General features: G+C 38.7%; 1 protein-coding gene across 4 annotated transcripts in view; it reads left to right on the forward strand.

The window, feature by feature from the left end:
- LOC104331173 (bifunctional heparan sulfate N-deacetylase/N-sulfotransferase 3) overlaps positions 1-14,222 on the forward strand; it is a 73,955-nt gene that overhangs the window by 39,461 nt on the left and 20,272 nt on the right. For all 4 annotated transcript variants that reach the window (XR_012763993.1, XM_075420888.1, XM_075420890.1 and 1 more), the window contains exon 7: positions 13,751-13,933. Coding sequence is in view for 3 of the 4 variants with exons in the window: in XM_075420888.1 (XP_075277003.1) it covers positions 13,751-13,933 (183 nt within the window). In the remaining variant the exon portion in view is untranslated. The remainder of the gene's footprint in view (positions 1-13,750; positions 13,934-14,222) is intronic.

Genomic DNA, 14,222 nt, shown 5'->3' on the forward strand with positions numbered 1-14,222 from the left:
AGGCTAACCAGCTGGGTCTCCCAGATAGTAATGATTAGTCATAGTGAACTGTTCTGCTTTTTCAGTTAGTTTAAGACCTAATGTTATATATGTTGTTAGTTGTACAAAGATAATCCCTAGGGTTTTTGTGACTGTTTTGCTAGTAATGCCGTAGTAGCAACCTTTGCTGTTCTTTACTTTTGCATGAAATATGAACCGTGAGATTTCATTTTGAAAAGAATTCAAGTGTTAAGAACTGGTATTACTATGAGATGGGTACCTTGGGTGAAGCCCATTTTCCTGCACTGCCCAATTCCTAATCAGAAATATTGAGAACACTCATTGGTTTGAGAAAGTTGCAAGCAAGGAATGCTTGCCCTTAAATCTGTTTTGAGAATTTTCAGTTGCTGATTCATAATACTTTCAAAGAAAAGATCCAAATAAATGAACCACGTAGTTAATACATCTGCTTAACCTTTCATTTATTTTTAATGGAAGAATAAACAACAAAAGAGGCTATGGAACTACAGAGCACTGACAGAAGAGAACAGTATAGTACTTCAAAATGGCATGGGATTAGGTCAGTTGCATCCAAACTGACTTTTTAGACAAGCTGTTAGGTGAGTTTTTCAGCTGAAGTCCAAATGAAACATACGAGTAAGATTTACCTGTTTGATACAAATGTAATCACTAGGACTCATTTTTTCAGAACACCAAAGGGAACAAAATACATTTCCACTCAAATCCTTTGGAATAATAGCCTAAATATTTTTGTGCTCTTTTTTGTTTTTCCATAATTTAATAGAAGTCCAAAGGACAAAATCTTCTGTCAGCTACTTCAGCAGTTGATATGCAGGTCTATTTTTCAAGCCTCAAATTCTTTCAGGCTATAGTTTTGGTTCTTTGAGAGCACTTACTGTGATTTGTTCTCCTTTTTCACGTTCACATAGCAGAATTAGGAAATAAAACCTTCACTTCCTCAGCACACATGTGGTCTCACTTCTAGAGTATGGCAGTAGTCCCAGTCCTAACTTTGATGATATATATCATATTATGCCCAGCGTGTTAACAGAGGTGAGACCTGGAAAATCCCTTGGATGAAAGGTATTGGTGCCATAGCAATGCTTTGACAAAATATGGATTTTAACTAGGAGTTACTAGCTTAACAAATGAGACTTAGAGGAAGGCATATAGTAACAACGTTTTGAGTCAGGACAAACTTTATTCCATATTGAAACACAGGCACAACTTAGCCAAAAACTATTTTACCATCTTACAACAGTAGGGAAACAGGAAAAATTAATATGCTTGCTCCAAGGCATAACCCTTTCAAATTAAAAAAATGAAGAGAATGAAGGGGAAGACAAGGTAAGCAGTGAAACAATCATGATTATTGGTATTAATCATAGAAGTTTGATCATGCCTGCCTAACATCCTTGAATGTGAGTACAGTAATATATTTTTATATATTACAATTGGATCTTAGATGTATGCATTGCAATGTAGACTGTATGATCACCTAGTTCTGAGAAATATGAAAAGAATAGGAGTTAAATGTACTACTGTTTTCTAAAGCAACTGTAATGAATATTAGGTCAAAATTTGCCCAAGACAAATTGTTGGAATACTTTTAAGGAGTGCCTTTGAAAACATGATGCGTCTGGTTTTAAATACCTGCTTATAAACAGTTTCTAAAGTTCTACGCGTTAGCCTGGCAGTAATCAGTTTAAAGATTAGGGTTTGCATCTTTGTGTTTTTTAAGTATTACATGTATTTATACCGTAATTTGCAAGTCAGAGTTGGGCAAAGATTACGCATTAAAATGAAAGCCAAGTAGCTTTAGGAATTTGTCTAATTATGAAGTGGCATTTTGGATTTCATAAGCTTTCCTGTGTTTTCATTAAAATTGCTGGGATTTCTTAATGTGAAACACCCAGCTTTTCAGAGGATGCTAAAATTCCATTATGAGGCATTTTTCTAAACATTATTTTTCACTGATGTAAAACAAAGAAGAAGAAATTTAACTAGGAATCATTGCAATGTCAGCTAAATAATATTCTCAACAATGAGTACATAAATATTTAGTTTCCAAAAATGGAAAATGCCAGTGTAAATTAAATGTAAATCTTAAACAAAGTCCTTGATTAGATTTACTATTTTAATTTGGATAACTGATCTTACATGAGTATAGTTTCTGAGGTGTAAGTTATTAGGCTGAGGCTTTAGAAACTGAGTACTCTACACTGAAATAGATGCGCCTAAGAATAAAGCCGAAAATTTCTTTGCGGTTTGGCTGTGTAGTGGTCGTTATTCACAACAGGGGCTCTGCTTCCTTGTAGAATGCTAGATCAACCACAATCTGCAGAATAAACCACAAAAAAAACACAGGAACATATGTGCATCTATAAGATTTTGACATGAGAACCAGGATTATTGCCCTGTTCCCAGGGCACTGTACAGTGAGAAGCCCTGCAGGTAAGAAAAGCACCAGGAAATCCTGCTCTGCAAATGATCTCTGCTAGTTAGATTTCATATGGGAACGAAGAGTTGGTTTGTTGGAGTAGCTAATCTTGTGGTTGGCAAGCTGTATTTATGTTGTATGCATTTATATCCCCACACTGCTTGTTCGATTGCAATCTGATGGTGGCTGTGAAGTGATCTTGACAGCTATGCCCATTCTGTTCATAAGGCATCTACAATGCTGAAGTGCCACCAAGCTGAAAAAGAGCCTAGGTAGTAACATAACATACTATCTACTTTTCTAATAATAGTATTTTGTATATCTGTCTTCTGTTAAAGACCTTGCTGACTTCAGCAGCCTTTAGGCAAGATTGTACTATATCAGGACCTTGCACAAAACATTTTACAGGAGAAAAAAAAAAAAGCCTTCAGCAGCCCTGTGTTATTAGTATACCGTCAGTATTTTCCCCACATTATCAGCTGGATAATTGACTTAGAGGGAGGTTGTGTGACCTGCACTAATTTAGCCAGGGAATTCTGTAGCAAAGCCACAAGGAAAACATGGATTATAGAAGTGTTTAGTGAGAAGTATCTTATCCAATCAGACAGCTTTCTGTCTTTGTTTTATTATTTCCCATTGTTATGTTTTTCCTGGCACTGTACTGACTTTCAAAAATTTTAGCAAGTATTTTTCCTGATAAACTTGTTAAAATCTTCAGTGACTGCAGATTCATCTATCTGTCTGAAATTTTCAGTGAAGTTCTTGGATTAATAAAACAAATTTCTGTTAAAAATCTCTTAGAATTAAATTGTAACAGTCTCTTAAATGTGTCTGGTAAATGATGAAGGAAGTGAGCAATTAGACTTTGAGCTGTATATAATGATGAGGTAGGTATGGACACTGTCATTAACTATATCATTTCTTGTCAGGTTTGCTAATAAATCTCTATCAGTACTGACAAGACTCTATCAATATTTCTGAACTGCTCTGAAAATAATTAGACCTAAGAACCAAGCCAAACTAAACATAGCTGAACTGAACATGCCTTTATAAAAACTATTTGAATATTGCTGTATTTGCCACTGGATATTTTTCCTCATCTGCAATTAGGATCATACATACATATTGCTTCTTTATGAAAACATGTCTGTACTAGTTACCTGTCTGTGCCATAGCCATTGTTTCTGTAGGCAGTTGATGCGGAGGAGTGGTGGATACACTGGCAGGCTGTGCTGCCATTCAGCGAGACCTGGACAGGCTGGAAAGTTGGGCAGAGAGGAACCTGATGAGGTTCAACAAAGGCAAGTGCAGGGTCCTGCACCTGGGGAGGAACAACCCCATGCACCAGTACAGGCTTGGGGTGGACCTGCTGGAGAGCAGCTCTGCAAAGAGAGGGACCTGGGTGTCCTGGTGGACAACAGGTTAACCATGAGCCAGCAGTGTGCCCTGGCTGCCAAGAAGGCCAATGTCATTCTGGGGTGCATTAGGAGGAGTGTGGCCAGCAGGTCGAGGGAGGTTCTCCTTCCCCTCTACACTGCCCTAGTGAGGCCTCATCTAGAGTACTCTGTCCAGTTCTGGGCTCCCCAGTTCAAGAAAGATGAAGAGCTACTGGAGAGAGTCCAGCAGAGGGCTACAAGGATGGTGAGGGGACTGGAGCATCTCTCCTACGAGGAGAGGCTGAGGGAGCTGGGCTTGTTCAGCCTGAAGAAGAGAAGGCTGCTGGGGGACCTAATATATACTTACAAATATCTGAAGGGTGGGTGTCAGGAGGATGGGGCCAAACTCTTTTCAGTGGTGCCCAGCAACAGGACAAGGGGCAATGGGCACACACAGAAGTACAGGAAGTTCCGTCTGAACATGAGGAAGAACTTCTTCCCTCTGAGGGTGACGGAGCACTGGAACAGGCTGCCCAGGGAGGTTGTGGAGTCTCCTTCTCTGGAAATATTCAAGACCCGCCTGGACAAGGTCCTCTACAGCCTACTGTAGGTGACCCTGCTTTGGCAGGCGGGGTTGGACTAGATGACCCACAGAGGTCCCTTCCAACCCCTACCATTCTGTGATTCTGTAACATGTACAATAAAATAAGCTAAGTAAGAACTGAGACCAGAACAGTTCAAAAAGCACTGATATAATAATGTTTTCAGAGACCTAGGTTACAAATGAGCTTCTTTTAGCTTGCACGTGTGTTGCAGTGGATTCAAGTACCAAAATTAGATTAACTGAGTAGCTAAGGCCCTCTGTTACAAAATTATTTGTTTAATATATAACAGTACTGTTCAATCATTAACAGGAACTTAACAAATCTGGCTGTCTTGGTGAATAGCTATACATGTTACAATAATACATAAACTCAAAGGCTATACACCGTTCATCTTTCCAGGAAAAGTAAAAATTGTGACTGGAACTGAATTCTGCTAAGGACAGCACTGCATATTGCAGCATTTTCTCTAATGGTGTGCATGTTCTCCCATGAGAGCAGCTATTAGAGCAGCTATTAGAGATGAGCTATTAGAGCAGCTATTGTCAGATGAACACTTGAGATTCACTCACCTGTCCCACCGGGCTGTGGAGGCTACAGAAGAAGAGGCAAACATGTTGAACAGCTCTTGTTCTCCTTGAGGCTGCATGGTCAGCAACCTAAATTGATGCAAGTGGTGCATTAGCTTACTTTGTGCTACACAGACAACAGGAAAAGGAGTTCACTGTTCTATGAAATAGTTTGCTTGTATTTAAGACAATTTTAACAGGCATTATTACAAACAGCATGTTATGTCCCAATAAGAGAAGAGAAAGGTTCCTATCTGTGAATATGTATATGTGGAACGTACAAGAATCAATGATCTTGACACATGGAACTGCATGTTTTGCACAGAAAAGTCAGTGGGATTTTTTCCTGTTTCCTTCCCATTGTCATTCCTATGAGTGGGATAATACATAGGTATATCCCTGTTCCTTTAAGGCATTGACACGCTGTGGAAGCAATGGAGTTGAAAATAATGCAAAGCATTATATAATGAAGTTGTGGAATTTCATGGTACAGTTTCACCCAGAACACTCTGCAGACTCAATCTTATGTGCAAAACTGGAAGCAGTTGACTGAAGAGGACTATGAAAAAGTGAGAAGTACTCCAATTTGAAGAGAAATCAAAACGATCAAGATTGATTATATTTGAAAAGAGATGAAAAACAGAAATAACTATGAAATTGCATGAAGGATCTAGACAGTGAACTCCTGTTACCTGTCTTGAAACAGAAAACCAGAGGATAGCCCATTAAATGAGGATGAGAATTTTAATGAGAATTGTATCAGGATCTTACTCCAAGGTAGCGTTTTTGACGTCAAGAATTTATCAACATTTGAAACACAGAATTAAATTTAATTGGATATTCATGCCTGTAGTAGTTCGTAAGACATGGATTCCATATAAACTTCCATGCTTTATGTAATCCTTGAAAGCAGGGAAGACTTTCATAGAGGATTGTTTTTCACACATCCAGGTGTAGAGTATCCTGCACTTTCTTTGTACATATCTCATGCCATCTGCATCTGTAGACTGCATGGTGCACTAGACAAACAGGCCAAACGCAGGGCAGACCTGCAAGTTTTATTCATTTTTTTAATGTGGAAAAGCTTACTGTTTTTCTAAGTGCAAAGTTTCATTAATAAAAACAAAATTCATGAAGCAGGTCAACAATATGAAATGGAGTATATCTCATCTGCTTTGTACCAGGTCTTTAGATTTTGTTCCTGAAGTTTATTCCAATTTGTTAATCTGTTTGGTTTATTTTTCAGATGATGATGTGGAAGGTATATTTTGATTCTAAAATCCAAGTAATCTAGTAAACCAAATTTTTCTTAATATATTAAGACTGCAACTTTGATGAGAGAGATGGTCTAAAACAGTATTGTATGCTTCTCCTTTTCCAGTAGCATCAGTAAAAGTTACGGTGTCTCAGTTTAACTTTGTAGAAGGCCCACATAACCCAGTCCTTAAAATATCCTTTGAACTATGGAAGATACTGATCGGGAGCTTTGCTATCCTACAAGATGAATGTTTAAGGGAACAGTTCACAAAAATCTTCTATACCTTCTCTGCCCCCAAGAAAAACAAACAGAACAGAATACAGTAATTGCATTACGTGCACTTACATGCACTTCCTTACAAAGTACTATGTGTCTACAGATCTCAAGAAAAAGGAAAATGCCCTGTGGAGAGAAATTTGGTGAAAGCCTTCAAATGGTTGACAGCCCAACAATGAAACTAATGTGTAGCCAGCTGTGTGTTCTCTGTATGGTTTACAGCAGTACTGATCAAGAGGGAAGACTGCTAATGGTTTAGACCTTGTGTCTGATTGATCTTAAAATAATTGTAATCTTTATATGCATTCAGTTCTAAGTATTATTTTCCTCTAATTTTTACCTCTCCCAAGTTACAGTGAGTAGAGCTGTTATTAAGCTAATTGACTTGCAGCAAGGGAGAAATTATATCCTTCAGTACTGAAAATGAGAGGATTTCTGTGAGCATCAGCAGAACCTACCATATCTTAATGCAACCCTGAACAAGATGAATAGTCAGGCTGTGGGTCTACAGAGAAAAATACAAAACCAAAGGCATTTAGGCTCAAATCTTCCCTTTCTGTCTGTCTTGCTTTACACAACCTCATACTTAATCGTAGTGAGTGTGAGAGGCAGGAAAGATAACAAAAGTGTTGAGAAGTGCATGGATGTGCAGGTACCTCTCTGAGCTCTGATGTGTGGGGTTCGTTGTTGGTGTCCCACAGTAGCACCACTGGGAGCATAGCCTGGCCTCTCCGGTGGGCTGGTTCAATTCAGGGGGGAGTGAGAAAGGCCACAGTTTCAACTCTTCTCTGTCCTTCTCATGCCCATTTTAGGAACTGTTGGGAACTTCAACAATAGTCTGGGGAGTTGCCGTAAATTGGGGCAGGGAGGGAAGTCAGTTTTGCCTAGCCTTTTGGTTGACTGAAAAATACAAATATTCCTTGCCTTCCCAGCTGTTCTTCAAAACCCACCCATAAAAGCCAGAGTCTGGTATTTTGTGGATGAAGAGACAAAATATAAAAAAACCTAAATGACCAGGCAGCATGGAAAGACTGTGGAACAGACAGGATTAGCTATCTGATTACAGGTAATTCCTTGTAACAGTGTACAAAAAATGCATTGAAGTTGAGGGCAATAAGAAAACTTTGCCCTTCTTCAAAATGCTAAAGTGAAGGCCTGGTGCAAGTGGTTTACAGCTATTAGTGAAGCAAGTCTTTTGGACAGTACTGCCAGTTGGGAAATTGAGTCACAAGGGTAATGAGAGATTTTCAGAGAAAGGCAAAAGAAGTTTGTGCCACAGCTGAAAATAAACTCAGGTTTCCTGACTGTCAGATTAATAATTCAGAACTACACCAAATACGTAATTTTGTTTGATCTTATAAATCTTCCCTGGCTCTATTATATTTATAGTCGAGACACTGCTATGTAAATCAAATTCAACTAGTTGGCTTGCTGTCTGTGCAAGTGAACAGATCCGTGGCAGCTGTGAAACCAGCAGGACAGCCTCAGAACAAAAAAAGGGAGCTGCAAGCTGGAGTGTCTCTGTGGTGGAATTGAACACAGCTTTTCTGGTAGCATACAGGTCTAAAAGGAGTATCTTTCAACTATTAAAAATATATATTCAAGCACAGACTGCAATCTAATTCATTATTCTATCACTTTGTTAGTGTAATGGAGCAAAACCAGCTGTTACTGAGTCTCTGAATACCTGAAACAAAACTCTGCTGAGTAACATGGAGACAATATCAGAACTGCAAACAGAGTGTGCACAATGCTAAATTAATTGGAATATAGGCATTCTGAGAGTTAGACTCACTCTTGTGGCCTGTAAACATTTGTTCAGTAGCTAAAATATCAGCAACATACTAAATTGGCAACGCATCTGCTGCTAGTGCCTAGCAGAGATCATGTAATTAATTGTCAATCACAATTTAACTTCATTTTTAGGTGTTGTGCTTAACATCATTGAGTTGGGAGGCCTCAATGCTGCCTTTGAATGTTGTTGCACAGTTTGGAGGGTGACAGAGTGCCCATGACAAAAGTTCCTTGTTGACTGGTTTAATAGTATGAATTTATTCAAGTTGGATTGCCTGCAATAGATTTATATACGGTAAAAAGAAAGAAAGATGTGCCCAGTGTGTAAGAAATGGTTATTACCAATTTTTTCTTATACCAGTTTTTCTAGTTCCAGATTTAAAATGCCAAAATAATAATAAATCTGTTTAATAAAATCAGTGTTGTTGCAAGTCTGAGTCCTCCCTCCACTTCCCTGATGCTTGCCAAAGAGGTGTGAGAAGCAAATATTGGAACTTCAATTAGAAGTATATAATATATATATAAATATATGTACATTGGGGTTGCAGGCTCAAAAAATTTTTTCTGATAAGTGTGTGTGATCAAAAAAGTTTGGACGTCACTGGCTTAATGGACTGCTGTTCTACGAGCTTTTTACTGTTGTAGAGGCTTTTGTGCTTAATTTGTTTCACTCTGCTGTAGACATTGCCACTTCTTTTCTTCCTTGCGTTATCACTGTAACTGAAACCAAATCAAAAAGTCCTCCTGATGCGGTACACCATTAAGGAGGTATAAACAGAAAAGGAGTATGAAGAAGAAGAACAGTGAGGCGCAAGTGCACCCTGTTTATCTCCGAAATGTTTGTGTAAAGTGGAGTTTGAATATGAAGCAAGGTACATTTTGCTTATCAGGATATGTGGGAGTGGGAATATTTGCAGGTTGCCCAGCACAAAGATATCCGCTCTGCTGTTTTCCATCTGAGCAGCTAGTCTTGCTCACCAGAAATAATTTCTGTCCCAGCATAGATGAACTTCAAAATTCACCCTTCCAGACCTTCCCAAGCAGCTGGGTAAGAAGGGGGAGGGGGGAGGGTGTGTCTCCCGCTGTCCTTGAACAGTCCTTCTTATCCCTGTCTTTCGTAAACTAGAGACACCTTGCCTCCAAGGGGAAGAAGCCGGGAACGCAAACATGGCACAAGCCAGCAGCTGTTAGAGAGGCGTCTCAGGCTTGGGAATGAAGGGTAATGTCATTCCTTTGGGAGGCAAGCACCTCTGGTTTTGTCAGGAAAACAGCTGTTATCAAGGCTATAGAAGCTTAGGTAGATGTCCTGATTGTATAATTGTAATAGGTGCAGCATCCTAATAGTGTTGATTTTATAGTGATCAATATTTTTAAAAATATCCAGCCTGCTAAAATAACATCTATCACTAGAAGCTGGGTAACTTGTTGCATTTTTTTTCACTTTGTGTAAATTGTTTGTCAAGCATCTATTGTTTTCTCTGTTCTTGATACATAAATTAGATCATGCTGGTTCATCTTTTCCTGATATGTGCGATTTAATAGCAGCAACTCAATCTCAGTCTCAACTCTAATTCGTTGACCTAGAAGCTGTTGCCTCTAATTGGGAAATGTTGTTGTAGTAAGGAAATAGGCAGCACAGAATGAGCATTCAAAAAGATAAAAGCTGTTTCTCCTGAGTGCTTGTCCTCATTTCCCTATATCTCTGCTGTAGTAGTCAGAATCCTGCATAAAATCAGGAACTGGGAAGAAGAGCAAAACAGAATTCTGGGGAAGGAGTGCAGAACTGCTGAGGAGAAGCTGAACGGAGCAGGTCATACAGCAGCCTGTAAGGCTCTGTGAGAAGGCAGAGTACAGGAAAGCACCTTTGTGGCTCTGAGCTGAAAATGAGTGGGAGCAAGAAAGGAGCTGGTGCCCAGAGGCCAGACTGAGTCCCAAACCATCATTTTAAAAATTGTCTGCATTCCATTTCAGTGCCCTCATGAAAGATATTAAATCCTGTGTGGAGTGTGCATTGAAGTGCAACCAAGATGGTAGTTTGTTTATGAGGAACAGCTGAAAAGGATAATCCTTCTTGCACTGAGATAAAGAAAATGCCAAGATGCCCTGAAAGAAATTATTTTAAAAGAGGGCTGGAAATAATAAAATCAAATAAGCTCTTTTTAACTGAAAGGGAGGCTAAAATGCTTGTTAGAGTAAACATAAATCCATTCACAGCTGCTTCCCTTTTGAAGAAGGAATAAAGAAATATTTGAAGCTTTATTTATATTTTACAGCATTTCCCAGAGGTGCAAGATTATTGAACAAATAGTGTTATTTACTAGATCTCGTCTTCTGAGATGCCCACAAAGGATTCCTTTTATATCTCCCGATCTGTGGTTTTAGGAGAATAAATCTTTCATAACATAGTGTGCTAACTGTTAGCTGGCACAGAAAGAGTAATCATTCTCATTAGTCAGAACTTGTTTGAATGAAACAGAATGTGGTATGATAGAACAAAACAAAGCATCATAACTCAATATGGAAGACAAAAAGTAATAATTCCATTTTGTCTTGGTGTGAAACTGCACATCTGCAAATGGAAGGGTAACAAGTTTCCATCCTTCTGCACAGCTTGGTGGGAAAGCAGGGAAGTGGGTAGCAACACCTCATCCCCTGCAGCTGGGCCAGCGCCAAGGTGAAATCCTTCAAAATGGCACCTGGGTATCATTTTCTCATTGTAGCCAGGGAAACTGGAGGATCAGCTTATACGTCTCTCCCAGTGCCGTGGCTGCGAAACTTATGTCAACAGGAACGCCCTTGGAGCAGGAGAGAACGGCTGGCAGGTTGGCCTCATGCCCTGTAAGCCACGTCTCATAGGGATGCCTGGTGTGCAGGGTCCAAGATCCTTTTCAGAGAAGTGTGGATGTGGCCATTGCAGCATCACGCTCCTGTTAGTTACACAGGCTGCTAGCGTAGCCTGTAAAGCCCTTTTGCAGCTGAAAGCAGGCATAAGTAGTTCTCAGGTCAGATTGGGTGAATTAGGCCCTGGATCAGCAATATTTTGTTATTCTGTGAAGCACAGGATTGTAGTTTGCTTATTTTACGCAGGCAGTGGTAGTGATTTTACTAGGAATTTGTACAGTATCAACAGGAGGGAAAAAACTTTTGTTCATTTTTTCCTAGAAGATAGTCTCAGCTGATCTGTGGTGTTTTTGATGCCACATAGCAGTAAATGAGACATCTTCTACAATGTAAAGTTGTATATTAGGTCATATATTTGGTTACACTAGGTATGGTCTTCTTTACAAGATTGTCATTTATGTTTTAAACCATTATTTCATCATCTTTCTTTTTGTTGTAAATAATCATAAAGTATTTAACATAAAAAATTTATTGTAAAATGGGAACTAAGGTCTGTGATATGTTTTTGTCCTTCATTGACAGAGTTTCATAAGCTGTAAATTACGTGATGATATGTCCGATCAATTTTTCAGCCTCCACTTTGACATTCTTAAAATTACAGTGATATTCCTTTCGGGGAAGAATAATACATATTTTCCCTAAACTGACAATCTTTTCAAGTTCACTTGCTTTTTTTTCCAGTGAAGTGCTGGAGTTGTTGGCAGGTAAAAGGAGTTGCCAGGAGGTGAATTGACATTATAAAAGTCAGAGGTCAACCCGTGTATAGGAAAGAGAGAGGCTGTTAAGAAAACAAGTTAACCTTTTTTATGGAAGCATTCTGATTGTATCTTTGTTGAGAACAACATAGCCCTGTGGCTCGTCTGTTCCTGCTTTGAGAACTGAAATAAAAAAGGAAACCTGAAAAGGTTGTATACTTGGGAAAATGCTTATTATTGGTTGCCTAAAAGGGAGGATTAGTTGGGTGGTTTGTTTTTTTTTTTCAGTCTCACTCCTGTCTGGAAAGAAAGATTGTATCCTAATGATTTATCACTGTATATCTTCTAATTTTGAGTCAGACAAACTGAAGCCCTCAGCTTGCTTTATAAGCCAAGAGATGTCACCAAATGACACTGTTAATAAAACACATTTTCTATGTCTATTCACTGCAAGTACTCTAGCGTTACAGTTAGATGTTCAAAAATAGAAGTTCAATAACTTTGAACATTTTATATCAAAGAAAGACAGTATTTTAAATACTCTGAAACAAAAGAATGCAGCTGTAGATTCCAGTTTTTCATTCTTTTCGTTTTCCTGTTTTAAACTGAAGGCTGGAATTCCTTTGCAAAAGATTAACTTCAGTTCCTGAACTAACTTTAGAATTATGGCCATGATAAGCCGTTTTCTTTTTAAAGTGGCTTACATTAAGTTTTACTTTAAATAGAAATTGCCCATTCATGGCATTAGCAGATTCATTTCTAAAAAAGAGTCGTGTGTCTAGTATTTTAATGAAAATTAGTCTAGAGAATTTATCTTGGGAGAGTTCCTCTATTTTAAAAAACTTTGAAAAAAAAATATCACTGGTAGAGAGGCAAGGGTTTGCAGATTTTGGTGTAAGAACAGACTGTTTCATCAGTGAAATATTACTTTGAAAATGGATCATTTTGCAAAGCAGAGGCTTCAGTCTTCAGCCTTTGCTCACTCCCTGAAAGACCATCCTTGCAGTCCATGTATTACTGCACCACTTACCAGCACAGTTAATGTGCATCCAAACATGCCCTTCCTGTGAGGAAGCTTCATGGCAAGCATTGCTTCCACTGGGGGGGTGAGGATGCAGTCGGAACGGGGAAGATTTATCTGAGTAGCAATTTCACAGTAGGGTGTTGGAAGAGCAAAATACAAGCAGCATTACAACTGAAGGGATACTGAGATTATTATTATTATTATTTGGGAGTATTTTATGCGCAATTACTTGAAAGTACTCAGCCAGGTTTCAGATTTTGTTGTTGTTTGTTTCTGTATATGGTTCGACTGTTTGCCCAGTGCTTGCAGAATAGCTTTGTAGAAGAGACGAGCTGCTTATCCCATAAAACTTACAGTTCGATGAAGATTTAAATCACAGTAATAGAGGTCAGCTGTCCTCTTGGTCTCTGACTTCTTTACTCTTCCACAAAAACAGAATTCACGTTTTTAATATTGCATTTGTATTCCACTTAAAGTAAAACTGTTGGTATTATTTTTGCTGTATTCTCCATTAAGTAAATTAGCATAAAGACTGTGTAAATACTGTACAACCCCAGGGTAGGATTGCATATCCTAGTTCACACAGAGCTCGTAGTACCTGTTCCACAGTTTTCTTCATTGATTGCATTGAGCTGACTTGCGAAGGACGATGTGATTCAACAGAGCAAGAATAGTAAGATCTATGCGAATGTGATCAGAGTCTTGCAGCTGTAAAGAAGAGCAAAACGCAAAGGAAGGTTACGTTATCTGTGGTTACACTGCCATCTAGTGATACAACGAGTCAACCTCTGCTTTCTTTGCTTTGTTTTCTAAAGATCAGCATCTTTATGACACATTTGTCTAATTATGGAAACGACCGCCTGGGCTTATACACCTTTGTGAATCTGGCCAACTTTGTTCATACCTGGACAAACCTGAAACTTCAAACTCTTCCTCCAGTTCAGCTGGCTCACAAGTATTTTGAACTATTCCCTGAGCAAAAGGACCCTCTCTGGCAGGTAGGCAGGCCTCCTGATGAAGATATCAGAAAAAAAATAATCTTGATGGTGTTTTTTGTGAGGTTATTTCAGTTTCTTGTAGAGATAAGCAGTAATATTTTTAGATTTACTAGTTGGTTTCATAAAACAGCTTACTGGAGCTTCAGTGTACTTGATTGTTTTCCCTGTCACTTAGATCTCCGTAGAACGGTCATGAAATTAATATGTATTAAGATGTGTAATTAAAATTGTCTTTAATTTTATTTGTGACTTTATTTGCTTTTAGAAATGTGGGAAATGCAAGAAAGGC

Source organism: Opisthocomus hoazin, chromosome 5, assembly GCF_030867145.1.
Source record: "Opisthocomus hoazin isolate bOpiHoa1 chromosome 5, bOpiHoa1.hap1, whole genome shotgun sequence".
Classification (NCBI taxonomy): domain Eukaryota; kingdom Metazoa; phylum Chordata; class Aves; order Opisthocomiformes; family Opisthocomidae; genus Opisthocomus; species Opisthocomus hoazin.